This window comes from Colobus angolensis, unplaced genomic scaffold (assembly GCF_000951035.1).
Source record: "Colobus angolensis palliatus isolate OR3802 unplaced genomic scaffold, Cang.pa_1.0 Scaffold78, whole genome shotgun sequence".
NCBI lineage: Eukaryota > Metazoa > Chordata > Mammalia > Primates > Cercopithecidae > Colobus > Colobus angolensis.
In genome coordinates this window covers 4,363,657-4,388,397 of record NW_012121598.1, presented here as the reverse complement: position 1 = coordinate 4,388,397, position 24,741 = coordinate 4,363,657, and the positions used below count along the sequence as shown (strand labels likewise).

At 39.4% G+C, this 24,741-nt stretch overlaps 1 protein-coding gene across 4 annotated transcripts in view; it reads right to left on the bottom strand.

Moving 5' to 3' along the window:
• The window catches only part of GALK2 (galactokinase 2), a 231,304-nt gene that overhangs the window by 128,425 nt on the left and 78,138 nt on the right, over window positions 1-24,741 (bottom strand). For all 4 annotated transcript variants that reach the window (XM_011928595.1, XM_011928594.1, XM_011928593.1 and 1 more), the window contains exons 3-4: window positions 21,905-22,028; window positions 2,774-2,864 (exon numbers count right to left, since the gene is read on the bottom strand). In XM_011928595.1, the coding sequence (XP_011783985.1) occupies window positions 2,774-2,864; window positions 21,905-22,028 (215 nt within the window). The remainder of the gene's footprint in view (window positions 1-2,773; window positions 2,865-21,904; window positions 22,029-24,741) is intronic.

Genomic DNA, 24,741 nt, shown 5'->3' with positions numbered 1-24,741 from the left:
TAGAAGATTCTCTGAAAAAAAAGAGTTCCAAACTTTCTCAGTTCTGTTTCACTTATGAAAAAACCTAGGCACCAAGAGATGAAGAAATTTTCCCAAGATGACCCACATGGAGACGAGAGTAGGGCCCAGGTCTCTGATTCCTGTTTGAAAACTTCTCCATTGCAGTTAGAAACCTGAGCCAGCAAACTGTCATTGTGATTTAATATGCCAGCTAGATGAGAAAATCCAGATTTTTACTACAGTTTATAGATAAAGTTTAGCCATATGGTAGCTTTAAAGATAGTGAAATTAGAATTCAGCCACAAATGAGAATACAGACCCTAAACAAGTCAAGAAAACTCTATTTCTACAAATAGGAAAGCCCAAAGAAATAATCAGATTCTGATTTAAATATGGAAAGCTCTAGCGTACTTACACGAATTTCTAACACTAGGACACTTTGGAATGATATCATATCATAACCTTTGTGGTTTAAGTTTACAAATAAATTCAAGTCTATCTCCTTCTCAAGAAAAAGTACCATAGTCTTTGCAAATTACTCAAATGACTGAAGATTAACATAAGAAATACTATTACTTAATTAAGCATTTCATCTACATATTATACAAGGGAGAATTTCAATAAGCTAGCTAGAATAACTAAAATAACAACAAAATTCTGCAAATAAGACTTTTTTCCTTAATGTTTCATCTGTCTGTCCTAGCTAGCAAAACTCTCACACCACACTAAGAAGAAATTTAGCTGGGTGTACTTCTCTTTCTGATTTCAAGTCATCTAAAAATTTCCTTCCAGAAATACAAATTATAAACTGAAACTGTACTGTTGCCAATGCCGTTTCATACAGAATATCAGACAGTTTGTTTAAAAAAAAAAAAAAAACTTGACGAATACAATATATTTAACTGTAAACTGATCAAACATGGGTGTCTTGAGTGGGAATCATACTTAAGAACTTATCAGCCAGGTGTGGTGGCTCATGCCTGTAATTCCAGCACTTTGGGAGGTCAAGGCGGGTGGGTCATGAAATCAGGAGTTCAAGACCAGCCTGGCCAATATGGTGAAACCCCATCTCTACTAAAAATACAAAAATCAGCTGGGCGCGGTGGCGGGCGCCTGTAATCCCAGCTACTCGGGAGGCTGAGGTAGGAGAATTGCTTGAACCCAGGGGGCAGAGGTTGCAGTGAGCTAAGATCGTGCCACTGCACTCCAGCCTGGGCCACAGAGCAAGACTCTATCTCAAAAAAAAAAAAAAAAAAAACAGAACTTATCATGCAATGTTTACATGAAAACATATAACAAATTCAAAATGCAAATGGGTATATGCCACATTCTGTAATAGCTCTATCCCAAAAGGATAATATGATCAATTTAATATAAATGAATTATCCTCTGAAACTTTCTAGTATTTGAATCTGAAAGTTTCTGAACAGGCTAGCATTTAAATTACCTTTCTGCCAAAAGCTTATTGGATAAGTTTGCTTTTGCACATAAGTTGTCAAACCAAACAGGAAGGCTTTAAAACCTGAAATGCTCAAAAATAACACAAAGCAACATGCATTATTTAGGCCACTTTACCCATATGCTGCAAAAAGGCATGTTGTCACAAGGAAGATTAAAATTGCATTTGCCAGGCAAATGCTTCCAAATACTGTAATTCCCACTAATGTATATGATAAGCCAGATGATTTGAAGATTTAAAACCTGCCAATAACTTTTCCTGTAAGTTATTACCATGTGTCTGAGAGGAAGGAAAACACAAAAGAAAGAAAGAAATGAATTCATTAACTTTAAGAACAAAAACCACCACTGTTACAGTATAGGACTACACGTTAGAAATAAATGTGATGTATTTCTGTAATGGACGTGCCACTAAGTCCTAGCTGCTCATTACAAAGTTTCAGATAGGACTGCCAGGCAGTAAGGAACACAAGCTCTCTACACCGGTCAGTTTGTTTGTTTACTTTTAGCTCACAAAGGCAAAATTTACTGCTTATTGTCCTACCTATGATTCTATACAAGTCACTATATCTAAAATAATTATTGCAATATAAAAGTGGCTCTAAAAACAGCAAATATCAATTTTCTTTTGGTCCTTGATACTTTTTCAACTATGAGAGAGAGTGAAAACATTTTATTTTCTTGTTCTTGTTCTAATGTAACATTAGACATTTTCAAAGTAATTATTCAATGTTTCTAGGAAAATACTTATACGAATACATTTCATTACGTCTTCTTTTAATCCCATCTGAAGTAGCAATAACCATACTAGCTACCATTTATTAAATGGCTACCATCAAGCCTTATGTAATTCTTTTAACAACTCTTCATCAGGATAGCAATGACATCATTTTACGGATAAATCTGAGACTTAAGAGGTTAAATTACCACAGCTGGGAAGAGCCCAGATTCAAACCTGGGCTGATTCTAAATCCTATTACAGTATACACCTATATATCCCAAGTATAAATGTAAATAATAGTACTAAAACATATCCTCAAAGATATGTTTAAACAAAGATTTTAAAACCAGACAGATGTTTGTCAGACGCACCTATTTATGAAAAGCCAGCTATATGAAAACCACTACTGCCCCCTGTGAACACTACCCGAAAAACAGTCATATCTTCCCCACTCTGAAACACAAACTAGCAAAATAGAACAGAAGCATCGGTTAGTACTGTAAGGAGATGAAAAAGATGTAGTAAATAAAATAAATCTGACAGAATACACATGATAATCTCAACTGGTAGTAAGTGTCTTATAAACTAATTTACCTGAATTCCTTTAAGTCCACATAAGAAATAGTTGTGCCACAAAGCCTTGGTTTTATCAATCTGAATGTTATTAGCACTAGTACTGAAGTCCCTGCGAAGACAAAAGACACCATTAATTTAAAATCTGTAGGCCTTGAGCTGCAAAATCAATGGCTGACTGCTGCCATCTTGTGCCAACACAGTGATACTGACTCTCCTTTCCCATTTATGTTCAAACTGTGTCTACAGCAAAACATCTCCAGCTGCTAAGAGTTAAGAGAGGAAGTTGTAGTGGCCTTAATGACTAAACTACCTCCAACTGACCCTTTTTATTTCCTGAAACAGAGAGGAAACAATATATTTTAGAGTAATCTACAACTATTTTCTCTTTCATGTTGGTCCTTGTTAAACTGGTGTAAACCACATGAATGCTTATCCTCTAGGCCTGCTGTTTGGCACACCCTCAAACTGAAACAGGAGTACTCAAAGCCATCTCTGCCACCCATCCAAGTTTACCATCTGCACAATTTAAGAAAAAAACAAACAAACAAAATAATGATTCTGATGCATAATCAATTTAACAAAATAAGATTCCATGAGTCTATACTAATGTAAGTTAACAAATGAATAAAAAGCTAAATGAAGAGAAAGGAAAAACTCTCTATTATGGTAAAATGCCAACTAATAGACATAGAAGAAATGATGTGACTAGAAAAGTCACTACACGGTAAACTTTATGATAATTTGTTTCAAGAAACAATTATCAATGGATGCTAAACTTAAGACAGCAAAAATGTGATGAGAAGATATTTACAGTATTTCCCCACCAGACACTTATGAACTACAGTGAAAAAACATAGTATCTGGGCTGGGTGTTAACAGCTCACACCTCTAATCTCAGCACTTTGGGAGGCCGAGGCAGGTGGATCATGAGGTCAGGAGTTCGAGATAAGCTTGGCCAATATGGTGGAATCCATCTCTACTAAAAATACAAAAATTAGCCAGGTGTGGTGGCACGTGCCTGTAGACCCAGTTACTTAGGAGGCTGAGGCAGAAGAATTGCTTGAACCCGGGAGGTGAAGGTTGTAGTGAGCTGAGATCACGCCACTGCACTCCAGCCTGGGTGACAAAGCGAGATTCCATCTCAAAAAAAAAATTAAAAAAAAAAGTATCTGATATGGTTTGGCTGTGTCCCCACTCAAGTTGCATCTTGAATTGTAGCTCCCACAATTCTCACATGTTGTGGGAGGGACCCAATGGTAGGTAACTGAATCATGGGGGTGGGTCTTTCTTGTGCTTTTGTCATGATAGTGAATAAGTCTCATGAGATCTGATGGTTTTACAAACAGGAGTTCCCCTGCACATGCTCTCTGCCTGCTGCCATGTAAGATGTGACTTTGCTCTTCATTTGCCTTCTGCCATGATTGTGAGGCTTCCCCTGCCATATGGAACTGTGAGTCAATTAAACCTCTTTCCTTCATAAATTACCGAGTCTTGGGTTTGTCTTTATTAACAGCATGAAAATGGACTAATATAGTATCTTTATGGTAGAAAGATCTGGCAGATGGCACTTTAATCAAATGATCAAAATTAACACCACCAGTAAAGGGATGTTTTGTGCCTCCTTGATACAATGTACTAAGCATACATCCATGGAATGTGGGATTTCCTTATGCAAGTCTTGTGACTTCTTTGTAAGTCAAAAAAATACTTCAAAATGAAAAATAGGTAGATAAATAAATAGGCTCCTATAATCAGTCAAAGAACAATGTATGTGAAATGGGAGAATCAATTAAAGAGGAGGAAATGAGGTAAAATTCCCCATATTGACTGAGTGCTCTAATATAATTAACTAAATATCTACTATATGCCAGTCATTGTAATAGACACCTTCCATGGATTATTTTAACTCAACAACATGGATACATTATCTCTTTCAAAATATATTAAGTGACTAACCACTTAAGCATACAAAGCATGCATGGGAATATAAAGGTAAAAGGCAGAAGGCTTGCCTTTTAAAAGTTCACAATCTAGCCAAGATGATACGAACATAAATAACTACTGAAAGGGCATATCACAAGAATATTTCACATCAAAGCCTTTTGTAAAGTGTGTAACCTCCCCATTGCTAAACCTAGCAACAAGGTGAAATAGGGCAAGGTTGAAAAACAGCCCCCAGGACTAGCTCAGACAAACAATTCCAGGAAACCAGGAACCAGAACAGACCAGATGAACAGGCCAGGTAAACGAGCCCTGCCCTGCAAGCCCCTGATAAACGTCATCAGTGTTTCAAAAGAGTAACTGAAATATCAGAAATGGCGGGAACCAATCATAATCAGCCAAGTTGCCTTGTTCAAATGTCAGCCAGTCATACGTCTGATTTGTACAAAATCCCCTATGACTCTGTGCCTGTTTACCCCTGACTATATAACGCTGTCCTGAGCCCAGTTGGGGAGCTCTTCCGCTCGTTGCACGACCAGCGTGAGAGTTCCAGGTTCGAACCTGCAATAAAGATCCTTGCCGTTTGGCTTTGACTCCGGACTCTGGTGGTCTTCTCTGGGGAATAAACGGCCTGGGCATAACACTACCAGACAGTAATGGCATGTGATAATAATACGGGGTGGGATATGTGGCTGAGAGAGTATTATTTCTAAAAGTCCGCATTTGATAGAGAGAGGATGTCTTCCTGGAGGCTCAGAGAGGATTAGTTGCTTTCCAAAAATGCAGTCTGACATCAGCTCATCACAATTTTACTCTACTGTCACTTACAGAAGTTAAAATATGTTGCTCACAGTCAATAAGAGGTCACAGATTTTGAAAGCAGATAAAGTTATGTTAGCATATCTGACAGGTTCTGTTCCTAGTTAAGAGGACATCTTGAAAGTCACTAAGAAAAGAAAACCAGAAAGAGATTCTGACGGTGAAATATGAACAGAGGGGGTAGGCAGACATGAGGAGAAAAAGAGGAAAGTTCAAATATGTAGGAAGCTACATGAGCCACATTCCAGAAAGAATTATGATATAATTTGGATTTGTATCCCTGCCCAAATCTCATGCCAAGTTGTAATCCCCAGTGTTGGAGGTGGGACCTGGTGGGAGGTGACTGGATCATGGGGGTAGATTTCCCCCTTTGGTATTGTTTTCATGATAGAGCTCTCAGTAGATCTGGTTGTTTAAAAAGTGTGTGGCACTTCCCACCTCTCTCTCTCCCTCCTGGCTCTGGCCATGTAGACATGCCTGCTTTCCCTTTGCCTTCCACCATGCTTGTAAGTTTCCTGAGGCCTCCCTAGCCATGCTTCCTGTACAGCCTGTAGAACTGTGAGCCAATTAAACCTCTTTTCTTTATAAATTACCCAGTCTCAGGTATTTCTTTATAGCAGTGCAAGAATGAACTAACATGGAAAATTGGTAACAAGGAAAGGGGCATTGGTACAAAGATACCTGAAAATGTGAATTTGGGTGTGGAGCTGGGTAACAGGTAGAGGTTGGACCAATTTGGAGGGCTCAGAAAAAGACAGGAAGATGAGGAAAATTTGTAACTTCCTAGAGACTTGTTGAATGGTTGTTTCCAAAATGCTGATAGTGATAGGGACAATGAACTCCCAGCTAAGGTCTCAGATGAAAATGAGGAACTTCTTGGGAACTAATGTAAAGGTCATTTTGTTATGCATTAGCAAAGAGCCTGTTATGCATTAGCAAAGAGCCTGGAGCACATATCCCTGCTCTAGGGATATGTAGAACTTTGAACTTGAGAATGATGATTTAGGATATCTGGCAGAAGAAATTTCTAAGCAGCAAAGCATTCAAGATACAGCCTGCTGCTTCTAACAACCTATGTTCATATGCATGAGCAAAGAAATGACCTGAAACTGAAACTTATATTTAAAGGGGAAGCAAAGTGTATGAGTTTGAAAAATTTGAAGCCTGGCCATGTGGTAGAAAAGAAAAGGCCTTTTTGGAGGAGTTCAAGCCAGCTACAGAAATTTGCATAAGTAAAGAACAGTCAAATGCTGATAGCCAAGACAAAGGGGAAAAGACCTCCAAGGCATTTCAGAAACCTTTGCAGCAGCTCCTTCCATCACAGCCATGGAGGTCTAAGAAGGAAGAATGGTTTCATGAACAGGGACCAGGCTCCCACTGCCCTGCACAGCCTCAAGACACTGCTCCCCACATCCTGGCCTCTCCGCCTCCAGGGGTGGCTAAAAGGACTCCAGATACATCTCAGGCTGCTGCTTCAGGGGGTGCAAGCCATAAAACTTGGTGCTTCCACGAGGTGTTCAGCCTGCCAATGTTCAGAGTGCAAGAGTTAAGACTTGGGGAGCCTCTGCCTAGATTTCAGAGGATGTGTAGAAAAGCCTAAATGTCCAGGCAGAAGCCTGCTGCAGGAGCAGAGCCCTCATGGAGAATCTCTATCTCTACTAGGGCAGCGTGGAAGGGAAATCTGGTGTTAGATCCCCTACATAGAGTCCCCACTGGGGCACTACCCAGTGCAGCTGTGAGAAGAGGGCCATCGTCTTCGAGACTGCAGAATGGTAGATCAACCCAGCAGCTTGCACCATGCACATGTAAAAGTCACATGTGCTTGAACACCAGCCCATGAAAGCAGCCTCAGGGACTCTACTTTGCAAAGCCTCAGGGGTGGAGCTTCCAAAGGCCTTAGGAGCCCACCCCTTGCCCCAGTGTGCCCTGGAAGTGAGACGTGGGGTCAAAGGAGATTATTTGGAGCTTTAAGATGTAATGACTCCCTTGTTGGGTTTCGAACTTACATGGGGCCTATAGCCCCTTTCTTTTGGCTAATTTCTCCCTTTTGGAAAAGAAGTATTTACCCAGTGCTTGTACCGTCATTGTATGTTGGAAGTAATAACTAACCCATTTTTTATTTTACAGGCTTATAGGCAGAAGGGACTTGCCTTGTCTCAGATAAGACTTTGGACTGTGGACTTGTGAGTTAATGCTGGAATGAGTTAAGACTCTGAGGACTGTTGAGAAGGGATGACTGAATTTTGGAATGTGAGGACACAAGACTTGGGAGGGGCCAGGGACAGAATAAAATGGTTTGGATTTGTGTCCCTGCCCAAATCTCATGTCAAATTATAATCCCCAGTTTTGGAAGTGGGGCCTGGTAGAAAACGATTGGATCACAGAGGTGGATTTCCCCCTTTGGAACTCTTCTCATGATACAGTTCTCACTTGACTTGGTTGTGTAAAAAGTGTGTAGCTGCCCCCAGCCCTCTTCCTCCTGCTCCACTCATGTAAGACATGCCTGCTTCTTTGCTTTCCACCATGTTTGTAAGTTGCCTGAGGCCTTCCCAGCCGTGCTTCCTGTACATCCTACAGAGAATCATGGGCCAATTATACCTCTTTTATTTATAAAATTACCCAATCTCAGGTATTTATTTATAGCAATGTGAGAATTGACTAATACAAATTGAAAAGTGCTAGCTCCCACAGAATTAGAAGTATAGCTTAAGTCTGTCAGAAAACAAAACAAAACAAAACAAAACAAAACAAAACAAAAACTGCGTGTTGATTAGTTAATGATCTTTGCTCTTTCCCACATCCCTGTCTCACCTCTTCTGCCTAGCCTTTTCCTGAGGTTCAAAACCAGACACTCATTTTCCCACCAATTCTCTACCCTGCATTACATTATCCATTTGCTTTCTCTATCCCCACTTCCATGTTGTAGAATTCTGAGAAAAGAATCCTGAAAATGAGCAGACATGACCCATTATTACATTAATACTTTCCATTTACATATTTTATTCATTTACTTGTTCTTCAAAGAAACATCTGCCCAGTGTCTACCCTGTGTGTGTCTGGACCTGGGGTAGGTAGACCATTGCAAGACACCTGTGTGTGTCTGGATCTGGGGTAGACCATTTATAGTAAGAGTAGCATCAAAAAAAATATGAAGTTGGAGGCACAGAGGAATGTCTATAGGCATCTGGTACTTGCCTTCTCCACAAAGAAGAACCAAAATAACAAGTTGACAATGATAGTTAGAAAAGATCACGTAAGACAGAACACTGAATTCAACAAGAAGTGACAGGAAACACCTAAGGCAAGGAAGGAGAGGAAATCAGGGTAGTCTGCTCAGCCAGAATCAGCTGGGAGCCTAGAGAGGCTCTCCAATGTGGGTAAAGGGCAAGAGAAACACCCCAAGTGGTCCACATTACTATTAAGGACTCTGCAATCCTAGCCATAGGACAGCCCCTCAACCCTTGAGGTCCATGCGACTGACAGAGAAACTGCTTGGAGATCACATGATGGGATTGCTCCAAAGAGGAAATTCATGCTGGGTTCCACACACCCCCAAGTCCTAAACAATCTGCACGTCACTATACTGAGATCCCAGACTCTATTAGATTGCATCCTGCCATGGGGACCAATAGCTCCTATCTCCACATCCCTGCAACCTCTCCATATCCCCTACCCACAGACAACACGAATGCTAACTGCTGTTGTCAGAGCCAAAATGCAAGCCACTGGCAATAACTACAATACTCCCAGCAGTGGGGCTGCTGTGCATTTTCACGAGCCCTAAATACAGACTCCCTTACTCAAAGCAACTGCCATTGCACTGCTGGGGCCAAACCACGAGCCACTGGCAGACCCCTGGTATTCGCAGCAGCAGAGCCACCATGCACTTTCATGTGCCCCGAGGAAAGGCTACCCCACCTGCAGCCACCACCTGGATGCTCCCCAGCCAGTTGTCTATGACTGCTGCCAGTGAAAGCAACCCCACTCTCCCCAGCAGCTGGGCCACAGCACAGCCACTGCCACTACCACCTGAGCATTCCACTAGGTGGCTTGGTTCACTCTACTCCTGCCCACCACTTGCATACACCACCAGGAGGCCTGAGGATAGGCCCGCCCTGCCAGACTCCATGCCTATGTCTAAGCATACCATCCAGGGTACTAAGAATGGCTCTGTCCAATCTACCACCATTGGCACCTGAACACTCTCCCAGAGACCTAAAGATGAGCCCACCCAACCTACTACTACTACCACAGCTAGCTTCCACCTGCATGCAACACCTGTGGCACTGAGGACCAACTCACCCAGCCTAACATAGCCACAAACAACAATGCAGAATGTTTGGGAGCCAGAGGGTTGTTCTACCACTGCTACTGCCATCACACAGGTGACACTAACTACCCAGGGGTCCAAGGACCCAGCCACTCACCCAGCTCACTGCTACAACTGCCAGGATCCACAGTCTCCAACAACAACCATGTCCTAAGTCACTGAGGAAATCAGAGACCACTGATACTGTTTATCGCCAAAGGAATTATACAGAGACTACAATACTACAAGTGCCAAGAATCAATGCCAACATGCCAACCCAACCAATACCACAGGTACATCTTTGAGAAGAAGTCATTCTCTACAAAAGCAAATTCAAAAACTTGGAAGAAGCAAAATCATTCACCAGCAACAGATTCCAATGACAAAGAAATTTATTAAATTCCAGAAATAGAATTCAAAGTAATGACATTTAAAAAGCTCAGTGAAGCCAGGTGTAGTGGTTCATACCTGTAATCCCAGCACTTTGGGAGGCTGAAGCAGGCAGATCACTTAAGGTCAGGAGTTTGAGACCAGCCCAGCCAACATGGTGAAACACTATCTCTACTAAAAATGCAAAAATTAGCCAGGTGTGGTGGTGAGTGCCTGTAATCCCAGCTACTTGGGAGGCTGAGACATGAAAATCACTTGAACCCAGGATGCAGAGGCTGTAGTGAAGCAACATCATGCCACTGCACTCCAACCTGGGCAACAGATTGAGACTCCATCTCAAAAAAAAAAAAATCAGTGAAAGACAGGAGAACACAGATACAAAGAAACTGGAAAAAAAAAATCCAGAATATGAAAAAGAAATTTAACAAATGGATATCATAAACAAAAATCTTGGAACAGAACAATTCACTGAATGAAATAAAACATACATTGGAAAGCTTCAACAATAAACTAATCGAGCAGAAGAAAGAATTTCAGTATCTGAAGATAACTCTTTTGAAATAACACAGTCAGACAAATATAAGGAAAAAAGGATAAGACAGAATGTAAAAACCTTATGTAACTTATGAAGCATCATAAAGCAACCAAATATTTGAATTTTTGGTGTCCCAGAAAGAAGAGAAAACCAAAAGGATAGAAAACCTACTTAACAAAATAATAGCTGAAAACTTCCCCAGTCCAGTAACAGATTTACATATTCTGATACAGGAAGCTCAGAGATCCCCAAACAAATACGACTTTAAAAGGTCTTCTCCATGGCACATTATAGTAAAGTGGTCAAAAGTCAAAGACAACAAGATAATTCTTAAAACAGCAAAAGAAAAGCATCTAGACACTTATAAAGGAGCCCCACCAAAACAACAGTGGATTTCTCAGCAGAAACCATATAGGCCCTGAGAAAATGAGATGATATATTCAAAGTGTAGATAGATAAAGACTGGCAGCCAAGGATACTATACTCAACAAAATCATCCTTCATAAATGAAGAACTGAAGTCTTTCCCAGAAAAACAAAAGCTGAACGCATTTATCATGAATGGGCTGAACCTACAAGCAATGCTTAAGGGAGTACTATACCTGGAAGCAAAGGGATAATATATACACCAACAGGAAAACACATAAAAGTATAAAGCCCACTGGTAGAGCAAACTCATGAATAAGGAAGAGAAAGGACTCAAATGTTACCACTACAGACCACCACCAAACCACAATAAACAAGAGAGAAATTAAAAAAAAAAAAAAAGATATATAAAACAACCAGAAGTCAATCAACAAAATGACAGGAATAAGCCCTCCCATATCAATAATAACATTGAATGTAAACAGATTAAATTTTCCAATTAAAAGATATAAACTAGGATAACTGATTTTAAAAACTGATGACCCTATCTATAATAAGCCCCCTACAAAAATAAAACCTCATTTCATCTGAAAAAAACACATATATATTGAAAGTAAGGGAATGAAAACAATATATTCCATGCAAACAGAAACCAAAAGCAAGCAGGAATAGCCATGCTTGTACCAGATAAAATAGACTTTAAGTCAAAAACAGTAAAAACAGACAAAGGGGTATTATATAATGACAAAGCTATCAAATTAGCAAAGGATATGACAACTCTAGACACATATGCACTCAACAACAGAGCGCCCAGATATATAAAGCAAATAGTATTACAACTAAAGGGAGAGAGAGATCACAATACAATAATACTTGGGGACTTCAGCAGCCCACTCTCACCATTACAGAGATCATCACAACAGAAAATTTAAAAAGAAACACTGGATTTAGACTGCACTACTGACCAAATAGACCTAACAGAAATTTACAAAACATTTCATCCAGCAGCTACAGAATATACATTCTTCTTACCAGCAGATGAAACATTCTCCAGGATAGACCGTATGTTAGGACACATAACAAGCCTCAACAAATTTTTTAAAATGGAAATCATGTCAAATATCTTCTTAGATACAACAGAATAAAACTAGACAGTATGTATCAAATATATTCTTAGAACCAATGGATTAAAATTAGATAGTAATAAAAAGAAAACTTGTGATACTGTATAAATACAAGGAAATTTAACAGCATGATTCTGAATGACCACTGGCTCAAGGAAAAAATTAACACATAAATCAAAAAGCTTATTCAAATAAATGAGAACTGAAACACAACATACCAAAATCTATGGAATATACTAAAAACAATGCTAACAGAGAAAATCATAGCAATGAATGCCTACATCTAAAAAGAAAGAATTCAAATAAGCAACCTAATGATGCATCTCAGGGAATTAGAAAAGCAATAAAAATCTAAACTCAAAAATAGTAGAAGGAAAGAAATAATGAAGATCAGAATAGAACTAAATAAAGTAGCTACTAAAAAAAACACAAAGGGTTAAAGTTTTTGGAGGGATAGCAGACAAGGTGGCTGACTAGACACAGCCAGGAAGCACCACTCCCACTGCGAGACTAAATATTAAGTAAACTAACGCACTTTGAGCAAATCTTAGAAAGAAAACACCAAGAGTAGATAGAGAAGCAACACAGACACTGAGGCTGAAAACAGAAGAAGCTGGGAACCTTGTGTGGGGTTGCTAAATGCTAGGGCTCATTCTCAGCCCTGAAAGCCTCCTAAGAGAGGGGTTAGTGAAGGGATGGTGGGCCAATCCACTCTTGCTGCAGATCTCCAATCCTAAGTACAAGAGATCCTATGACCCCCATAAACATTCAAACTGGCAAGGGGATCTGCCTGCAGAGTAGGCAGAAAAAGTACTCCAGCCTATATGGAATGGAGGTTTGGCACACATGGCAGCTGCAGCAGAATACAACCATAGGTGCCCATCCCCCAGGGCTCCCCTTCTTCTCTGAGTAACTCTAACCCCAGTTGACTACTGGGTCAAGAGAACAAGGCTGACTTTCCAGTGGGAACAGAGCATGTCTGTTCTGTAGGCACTCCTGTCCACCAGCCCATTCCAAGGCCTCTGTGCAGCTGCTCTAACAGGAGCATGTGTACAGTACAGCCTCCACTGCCCAGTACGGGTGCTTTACCAAAAGGCCAGCCTGAGTACTTTCTCAGAGGTCTGGAAGCACTTGGAATCCCTCAGCACAGGTGGTGCTGTGCCAAAGTGAGCCAAAAGATGGAGCTGTGGGCTAGTCCCAATGCCTCAGGGCCTGAGAGTCATGAGCCAAGATCTGTAGCCAATGCTAGAGCAGGGAAGAAGTCCACACGCTCAGAAGACAGAGAGGAGTGAGACACACAGGCTTGTCAGCCAGCACCAGAGAAGGGCATCTCTCCCTCTACAGCAGCAGTCCCCAACCTTTTTAGCATAGGGACCAGTTTTGTAGAAGGCAATTTTTCCATGGATAGTATATGTTGGGGAGGAGGAGATGGTTTCAGGTTGAAACTGTTCTACCTCAGATCATCAGGTATTGGATTATCATAAGGAGCATGCAACCTAGATCCCTCCCACATGCAGTCCAAATAGGGTTCATGCTTCTATGAGAGTCTAATGCCGCTGTTGATCTGACGGGAGACAGAGCTCAGGTGGTAGTAATGCCCCCTCGCCCACTACTCACCTCCTGCTGTGTGGCCCAGCTCTGAACAGGCCAGGGAGCAGTAACAGGGACTGGGGAACCCTGCTCTACAGGACCAGTCCAAGAATAGTGTGGCCTATCTGCAGGTCACAGCCTCTGCCTGAGGGAGCCCTGCAGCCCAGAAGACCTAATAAAGAAAAGACAGGATCAGTGCCAGCGATCAGAGGGAGCTTCCTCAAAGCTCAGGAACAGACCTGGTGAGAGGATCATCTGGCTCCCCCTACCCCACTACAGAGCACTACTGCAAATGCACTAAAATACAAAAAAAAAGCTGTGCAGCTTATTAAGAGCCTATCTGCTGGCCACCACTCTTAAGCACCATTTACTGGATCACAGCCCAAATTACAACACCAAAAATAATCTGCCAATATACATCACTTGTGAAACCGGGGGCAAGAATCCAGCCACAAATAAAGATCCTGTACAAAGCCTTGGCCCTCTGAAAGCAATCAGAAATGAAGCCAATTGACTATCCTCAATTTAAACCACAGCTAAAAGAACACCAGTTCTCTCAGAGGAGAATCAGTGAAAAAACTAAAGGAAAAGGAAAAAAGTTGGAATTCTCACATTACCCAACTTCAAATTACACTACACGGCTATAGTAACCAAAACAGCATAATATTGGTACAAAAACAGATACATAGACATAGACTTATAGAACAGAATAGAAAACCCAGAAATAAAGCTGAACACCTACATCCATCTGATCTTCCATAAAGTCAACAAAAATAAGCAAGGAAGGAAGGGCTCCCTATTCAATAAACGGTGCTGGTATAACTGGTTAGCCACATGCAGTAGAATGAAACTGGACCCCTATCTTTCAGCATACACAAAAATTTATTCAAGATGGATGAACGATTTAAATATAAGACCTCAAGCTGTACGAATCCTAGAAGAAAACCTAGGAAATGGTTAGAATATGGCAAAGATTTTATGGCTAACTCTCCAAAAGCAACTGTGACAAAAACAAAACTTGACAAGTGAGACCTAATTAAAGAGCTTCTGTGCAGCAAAAGAAACCATCAACAGAGTAAACAGATAATTCACAAAATGAGAGAAAATATTCACAAACTATGCATCCGACAAAGGTCTAATATCCAGAATCTGTAAAAAAAATGTAAACAAATCAACAAGCAAAAAACAAATAATCCCATTAAAAAATGGGCAAAGTATATGAACAAACACTTCTCAAAGGAAGACATACAAATGTAAATCAAAACCACAATGAGATACCATCTCACTCCAGTCAGAATGGCTATTATGTAAATGTCAACAAGAAACAGATGCTGGCAAGGCTGTGTAGAAAAATGAATGCTTATACACTGTTGGTGGGAGTGTAAATTAGTTCAGCCACTGTGGAAAGCATTTTGGAGTTTCCTCAAAGAACTTAAAACAGAACTATCATTTAACCCAGCAATCCCATTACTGGGTATACACCCATAGGAAAATAAATTATTCTTAAAAAAAAAAAAAGACACATGGACTCATATGTTCCTTGAAGTACTATTTACCATAGCAAAGACATGGAATCAACCCAGGTGCCCATCAATGGTGGGTTGGATAAAGAAACTGTGGTATACATACACCAGGGAATACTATGCAGCCATAAAAAGAATGAAATCATATCTTTTGTAGCAACACGGATGCAGCTTGAGGCTATTATCCTAAGCAAATTAACACAGGAACAGAAAATCAAGTACTGCTGCATGTTCTCACTTATAAGTGGGAGCTAAATATGAGTACATAGGGACATAAAGATGGGAATAATAGACACTGAGGACTAGAATGCGATGGCGAGGGCAGTAGGGAGGAAGGAAGTGTGGGCTGAAAAACTGCCTATTGGCTGCTATGCTAACTACCTGGGTGATGGGATCATCTGTACCCCAAACATCACCATTACAAAATATACCCAAGTAACAAACCTGCACATGTAACCCCTGAATCTGAAATAAAAGTTGAAATTATTTTATTGAAAAAATACAAAGAATCAAGAAAATGGAAAGTTGATTATTTGAAAAGAAGAAAAAAATTAATGAACTGCTAGCCAGATTAATCATGAAAACAAGTGAGAAGACCCAAATAAACAAAATCAGAATCCAAAAAGGAACATTACAACTGATACTATGGAAATACAAAAGCTTATCAGACACTGTTATGAATAACTGTACATATACAAACAAACCAGAAAATCTAAAGGAAATTGATAAATTCCTAAACACACAACATACCAAGATTAAATCAGGAAGAAACAAAAAACATAAACAGACTAGTGACAAGTACCGAGATTGAAATAGTAAAATGAAAAGGCTTCCAACAAAGAAAAGCCCAAGACTGGACAGCTTCACTGAAAAATTCTACCAAACTTACAAAGCACAAACACCAATCCTCTTCAAACAATTCCAATAAATTGAAGAGAAGGGAATTAACCTAGTCCCAAAAGGCAAGCATCACTCTGATACTAAAATCAGACAAAGGTGTAACAAAAACCAAAACTGCAGACCAAGATCCCTATTTAAATATATGTAAAAATCTTCAACAAAATTGCAGCAAACTGAATCCAACAGAACATCAAAAATATAAAACACCATGATCAAGTGGGATTTATCCAGGGATGCAAGGATTGTTCAAGAAACACAAATCACTAAATGTGACACAACACATCAGTAGACTAAAGGACAAAAACCATACAATCATCTCAACAGACAGAGAGAAAGCATGTAATAAAATTCAATATCCCTTCACGATAAAAACTCTCAATTATCAGGCATAAAATAAATATACCACAACACAATAAAGGTCTCATATGACAAACCCACAGCTAACATCATATCAAATAAAGTTGAAGCCTTTCCTGTAAAACCTGGAACCCAGCAAAGATGCCCAAAATCACTACTCCTAGTCAACATAATACTGGAAATCTTAGCCAGAGTAATCAGGCAAGAATAAAAATAGAAGGATCCAAGTTGAAAAGGAGGAAGTTACATTGTCCCGTTTCATAGGTGACATGATTTTATACCCAGAAAAAGCTGAAGACTCTAAAAAAAAACTCTTACATCTGATAAACAAATTCAGTAAAGTTGCAGTATAAAAAAACAATATACAAAAATTTGCAGCATTTCAATACGCCAATAATGAACTAGCTGAGAAAGAAATTAAGCCAGAAATCCTGTTTACAATAGCTCCAAAAAAAAAAAAATCCTAAGAATAAGTTTAACCAAGGAGATGAAAGATCTCTAAGGAAAACTAGAAAACACTGATGAATGAAATTGAAGACACAAATGAAGACATCCCATGTTCATGGACTGAAAAAATTAATATTGTTAAAATGAACATACTGCCAAAGCAATCTGCAAATTGAATGCAATCCTTATGAAAATACTCCTGTCATTTTCACAAAAATAGAAAAAAAATCCTAAAATATGTATAAAACCAAACAAAAAGAGCCCAAATAGCCAAAGCACTCCTGAGCAAAAAGAACAAAGCAAGAGGCATCACACTATCTGACCTCAAAATATATTACAAGGCTATAAAAACCAAAACAGCAAGGTATTAGTATCAAAACAGACACAAATACTAATGGGATAGAAGAGAGAACCCAGAAATACATCCATGTATGTACAGCAAACTCATTTTCTCTCTTTTTTTTTTTTTTTTTTCTGAGACAGAGATTTTGCTCTTGTTGCCCAGGCTAGAGTGCAGTGGCATGATCTCGGCTCACTGCAACCTCCACCTCCTGGGTTCAAGCAATTCTCCTGCTTCAGCCTCCTGAGTAGTTGGGATTAGAGGCGTGCACCACCACACCCAGCTAATTTTTTGTATTTTTAATAGAGACAGGGTTTCATCATGTTGGCCAGACTGGTCTCGAACTCCTGACCTCAGGTGATCTGCCCACCTTGGCCTCCCAAAGTGCAGGGATTACAGGCATGAGCCATCATGCCTGGACAGCAAACTCATTTTCAACAAAGGTATCAAGAAAATACATTCAGGAAAGAAAACCCTCTTGAATAAATGGCGCTGGGAAAACTCAATGCCCATACACAGAAGAATGAATTGAACCCCTATTTCTCACCATATACAAAATTCAATCCAAGATAGGTTAAAGACTTAAAGATAACACCTACAACTATAAAACTACTAGAAAGAAATATAGGGGAAACACTTCAGGATATAGCCAAAGATTTTATGGCTAAGTTCTCAAAAGTACAGAAAACAAAACAAAAATAAATAAATAAAACTATTTTAAACTAAAAAGCTTCTGCCCACATAGGAAGCAATCAACAGAGTGGGGAGACAACCTGTTGAATGGGAGAAAATATTTGCAAACTATTCATCCAACAAGGAACTAATATCCAGAATACACAAGGAACTCAAAACACTCGATAGTAAAAACTAATAATAATCCCACTTAAAGGTGGACAAATGACATGAAGAGACATTTTTCCAAAGACATCCATACAAACAGCAGATGGGTATATGAAAACTGCTTACCATCACTAATCATCAGCAAAATGGAAATCAAAACCACAATGAGACATCATCTTACCCAAGTTAGAATGGCTATTACTAATAAGACAAAAGATAACAGATGCTGATAAGGACACAGAAAAAAGGGAACACTTATACACTGTTGGTGGGAATGTAAATTAGTGCAGCCATTACAGAAAACAGTAGGGAGATTTCTCCGAGCACTAAAAACACAACTACCATATGATCCAGCAACCGTAATACTGCGTATTTATCCAAAGGAAAAGAAATCAGTGTATCAGGAGGATACCTGCACTCGATGTTTATTCCAGTACCATTCACAATAGCAAAGATAGGGAATCAACCTAAGTGCCCACCAAAAGATGAATAAATAAAGAAAATGTATATATACGCAATGGAATACTATTCAGCCATAAAAAAAATAAAATAAAATCATGGCATTTGGAGCAATGTGGATGGAATAAGCCAGGTACAGAAAAAACAAACATCAGATATTCTCACTCATATGTGGGAACTTAAAAAATTGATCTCATGAAGGAACAGGGTAGAATGACAGATAGTAGAGGTGAGGAAGGGTCAGTGAATGGGGGATAAAAAGAAGTTGGCAAATAGATAAAAACATAAGGTTAGATAGAAGGAATAAGTTCTAATGGTCTATAGCAGAGTAGGGTGACTGTAGTTAACAACCATGTATTGTATATTTCAAAATAGCTAGAAGAGAGGACCTTTAATGTCCCAATACAGAAATGACAGAGCAAGACTCTGTCTCAAAAAATAAAAAAGGCTTATATCTATAAGAAACTCAAAAATAGGAAAATGATTTGAAAAGACCCTTCAACAAAGAATACATCTAGGTAGCAAATAAGTAGATGAAAAGATGTTCAACATCATTAGTCAGAGAAATTTAAAAACTTGAAATATACTACTACACATTTAGGAGAACAGCTAAAATTTTAAAACATGCTGGTAACACCACTGGTGAGAAAGTAAAATTATACAACTTTGGCAAGCAGAAAATTCCTTTTTTTTTTTTTTTTTTTTCTGAGACAAGAGTCTCACTCTGTCACCCTGGCTGGAGTGCAGTGGCGCAATCTTGGCTCACTGCAACCTCCACCTCCCAGGTTCAAGCAATTCAGGCCCCTACCTCAGCCTCTTGAGTAGCTGGGACTACAGGCACATGCCACCATGCCCAGCTAATTTTTGTATTTTTAGTAGAGACAGGGTTTCACCATGCTGCCAAGGGTGGTCTAGAACTCGCAGGCTCAAGCAATCCACTCACCTCCGCCTCCCAAAATGCTGGGATTACAGGCGTGAACCACTGTGCCCAGCCAGAAAATTTCTTTAAAAGGCTATATTAGTTCATTTTCATGCTGTTGATAAAGACATACCTGAGACTGAGCAATTTACAAAAGCAAGAGCTTTAATGGACTTACAGTTCCACATGGCTGCGGGAGCCTCACAATCATGGCAGAAGGCAAGGAGGAGCAAGTCACGTCCTATATGGATGATGGCAGGCAAAAAGAGAGCTTGTGCAGGGAAACTTCCATTTTTAAAACCATCAGATCTCATGAGACTTATTCATTATCACAAGAACAGCATGGGAAAGACCCGCCCCCATGATTCAATTACCTTCCATCACGTTCCTCCCAGGACACGTGGGAATTGTGGGAGTTAAAATTCAAGATGAGATTTGGGTGGGGACACCACCAAACCATATCAAAGGCAAACCGGGACGGATGCAGTGGCTCAAACCTGTAATCCCAGCACTTTGGGAGGCTGACGCAGATGGATCACTTGAGGTCAGTAGTTCAAGACCAGCCTGGTCAACATGGTGAAATCCCGTCTCCACCAAAAAATACAAAAATTAGCCAGGTGTGATGGTATCTGCCTGTAATCCCAGCTACTCAGGAGACTGAAGCGGGAGAATCTCTTGAACCCAGGAGGCAAAGGTTGAGTTGAGCCGAGAACACCCCACTACACTCCAGGCTGAGCAACAGGGTGAGACCCTGTCTCAGTAAATAAATAAATGGCAAACCAGACACTCCAATCTTAGGTATTTACCCAACAGAAATGAAACATGTCCACACATACATTTGTACATAAATATTTGTAGCAGTATTATTCATACAGGCAAAAACTGGGAATGATCTAAATGTCCATTATCGGTAAATAGATAAACAAATTAAGATATACCTACACAATGAATGCTAAAACAAATGGACAATTCTAGGAGGCATACTACATGCTTCCTAGGGGTCCTAGCAGATTCAAGCCTCCTGTCTCTAGCAGGGACTATATATCTTGATAATTCACCTCTAATTGCCCAACTCATTCTTCATGACCTTTCCTACTGCTCCTGGGACCATTTCTCAAATATACTACCTGCATCCAGGTCTGTCTCAGGATCTACTTTTCTGAAAAACGAAACTGAAACCACACATTCATTATTGTGGGAATGATTAAGTAAATTTTACTAAATCAAGATGACAAAATATTATGCACCGGTTTTTCAATGTTCATAAACAATGACATGAAAATATGTTTGAGATAATGTGAGCTTTTCAAGGGTCCAAAATGCACACAAGATATATTATCAGACATGTGAAACAAAAAGGAAAAAAGATCTCCTACAATAAGTTCTATATAAAAGTAAAATCTTCTACATCTTGCACAAGCTGGTATAGAGTCTCATCAAAAATATTTTCTGAATAAATGAATGTTATTGCAGATAAACTAACCAATGAACAAGCCAAACATATAATATGCCAAACATAAGCCAAAATCTTTTTCTGTATTATCAAGTAAAATCTGTTATAATACATTAAAAGCAAGTAGAGTTTATCCCAGAAATGCAAAAAGGGCTCAACATTAAAAACTTAATCAGACTAATTCACCATATTTTTAAAAAACTGATCTTCAATACTAAATAGACATTTAATTAAATTCAATATCCATTAGTAAACTTTTTTAATCTTAGCAAACTAAGATTTTTTTTTAAAGACTTTGTTAACTTGATAAAGCATATGTACTAGAAACTTACCTTTATTAGGCATCAGACTCTGTTTTATATGCTAGGGCATTGAAGAAGAGAGGCAACAGTGCCCGAAGTCACAGAGTTTACAGTCTACTGGGTGACACAGGTAAATAAACAGATAATAATAATACAGCATAGTAAGATGCTATGACAAGATACTTAGAAGCTGCCATAGTAACATAGGAAAACATCAGATCTTACTTTGCTGGAGATAATTAGATCAATAGATGATAAGTACCTATCACACAAGGACAGAGTTATTTATCTTTGTAGTACCTGGTATCTAAGACTATGTCTATCACATGGTAAGTCTTTGGTAAATATTCCTTAAATTAATTGACAAATGAACAAAACGAACAAACAATAAATAATGGTCTTAGAATTTTTTTAATGTCAGGTACAAAATATCAACAAATTAAATGACTTGTTATAAATCTGATGTCTCCTAAAGAGTTCATTTGGGTACAAACAGAACCATACATACACACAAATTAGCAATTTTAAATACTCACAGATACAAGGGATTTGTATTGGCCAGTTGGAGAGTATATGTTTTCACAGGTTCTACCGCTATTAGCACATCTTGTTCTATAGCCATAGGAAGAACAGAATATCCACAGTAATCTATATGCTCTCCTAGAAAAAAGAGAAAGCTTTTTTAATCATTGCTAATATATAAAACAAAAGCACCTCAAGAAAGTTTACATACGGGAAAAAACTGACCATGAGTCAGGTTTTAACAGTAAATAAAAATAAAGGAAAGCAGAGCAAGATGGCCAAATAGAACCCTTCCATGATCTTACACCAAATTGAACAACTATCTATGCAATAAACACCTTCATAAGAACCCAGAAAATTCAGGTGAGTACCTGAAAATCACAGTACCTGGTTTTCACATAACATCAGGGATAGAGAAATTGAAGAGCACAGGAAAGACAGTCTTGCATTGCATACAGGATCCCTCCCAGTATGGAGAGAGAAAAACTGTTTGGGGGAGGGAGGGTGAAGTGAGTGTGGGTCTTTGCACTGGAACTCAGTGCTGCCATGTTACAGCAAAACACAAAACAGAGAAGAATTCTGCTAGCATCCAAGGAGGGGCATTTAGATCAGCCCTGGGCAAGACAGAATTCTCAGTCTCAGCAGGAAGAACCTGAGTCCCAACTGACCTCACCTCTGGCTAACTAAAGTGGCCTCGTGCCCAGAATAAGCTTAATTGGCTGTCAGGCCACAAGTACTGCAGTCCTCAGGCAAGCCCTGGTACTGCGCTGGATTTCGAGGCAGTAGACTTGGTATGTGTGACCAAGTGTGACACCAGCTGTGGCAGCCAGGGAGTGGCTGGATCACACTGCACCCAACTCCAGGAAGTACAGCTTGGGGAGAGACTCCTTTAGCTTAAGGAAAGAAGTGGGAAGAGTACAGAAGACTGTCTTGCAATTTGGGTACCAGCTCAGCCAAAGTAAAGCACCAAGGAGATTCCTGAAGCTGTCAATTCCAGGACTTAGGTCCTGAAGGGGATTTCTAGACCCACCTTCATTCAAAGGGAATCCACTACCCTGAAGAGAAGGACCCAGTCTTGGCAGGATTCACTTGATCACTAAAGAGCCCTTGGGCCTTGAATAAACATCAGCAGTAACCAGGCAAGATCCAGTATTGTACAGGCTTCAGGTGTGACCCAGCACAGTGCCAGCTGTGGAAGCCACAGAAGTGCTCTAGGCAGCCCAGTACAGAGACTACTTCTGATTGGAAGGAGTAAAGGGAAGACATCAAGAGAACTTTGCCTGACAACCCAGGGAATTCTCCTTTACCTTACCCAAACTCGTCAAGGCAGCACCTCTAGACGTCAGCAAGAACTGCAGTATTCCTGGGCTTAGAGCACCTCCTTTATGCCCGTAAGGACCACATTCTTAGAGCGCAACACTCAACCCCATTTGAACACATGAAAAGTCTTCTCAAGAATGAAGGGTACAAAAAAGCCCAGACTACACAGACAAATTATTACCTAATTTGTTAATGCCCATATGTAATGAATGTCCACAAGCATCAAGAGTATCCAGGAAAACATGACCTCATTAAATGAACTACAGAAGACACCAGTGACCAATCCCAGAAAGACGAAGATATATGTCCTTTCAGACAGAGAATTCAAAAGAGCTGTCTTGAGGAAGCTCAACAAACCTAAAAGATAACACAGGGAAGAAATTCATTATTCTACCAGAGAAATTTAACAAAGAGGTTAAAATAGCTTTTGAAATTTCATACAGAAGTTCTGCAGCTGAAAAATTCAACTGACAAACTCAAAAATGTCTCAGTCTCTCAACAGCAGAACCAATCAAGAAAAAGAAATAATTAGTGAACCTGAAGACAGGCTATATAAAAATACACAGTCAGAGGAGAGAAAAGAAAAACAATTTAAAAAGAATGAAGCTTCTCTACAAGATCTAGAAAATAGCCTCAAAGGGGCAAATCTAAGAGTTAATGGCTTTAAAGAAGATGTAGAGATAGAGAGGTAGGGTAGGAAGTTCATTCAGTGAAATACTGATAGAAAACTTTCCAAACCTAGGAAAAGATATGAATATTAAGGTATTAGAAGATCACACAACACCAAAATGATTCAACCCAAATAAGACTAACTCAATTAATATATTAATCAAACTGTCAAAGGTCAAGGATAAATAAAGTATCCTAAAAGCAGAAAAAGAAAAGAAGCAAAGAACATATAAAAAACATACAAAGCAAAGAACATATATAAAGAACACATAAAGAACAATATGTCTGGCAGGAGACAACTCAGCAGGGAACTTAGAGGCCAAGAGAGAGGCAGATGACATAGTCAAAGTGTTTAAGAAAAACAACTTTTGAACTAGAATATTATTTCCAATAAAACTATCCTTCAAACATGAAAGAGAAATACTCTCCCAGACAAACACAGCTGAGGGGTTTCATCAACATCAAACCTGTCTTGCAAAAAATGCTACAGAGAGTTCTTCAATCTGAAAGAAAAGCACATTAATGTAAAAAATATATATCACATGGTGGTATAGAACTCAGTGGTAGTGGTAAATGAACAGATGAATACAGAATACTCTAACACTGTAACCATAGTGTTAAAACACTCATATCTTAGTAGGAAGATTAAAAGACAAACCTATCAAAAATAGTAACTGAAACAGCTTTCTGAGCATAAAAAGATATAAACAGAGACAATCAAAAGTGACAAAGCAGCCGGGCACGTTGGCTCAAGCCTGTAATCCCAGCACTTTGGGAGGCCAAGGGAGGCAGATCACGAGGTCAGGAGATCCAGACTATCCTGGCTAACATGGTGAAACTCCATCTCTACTAAAAGTACAAA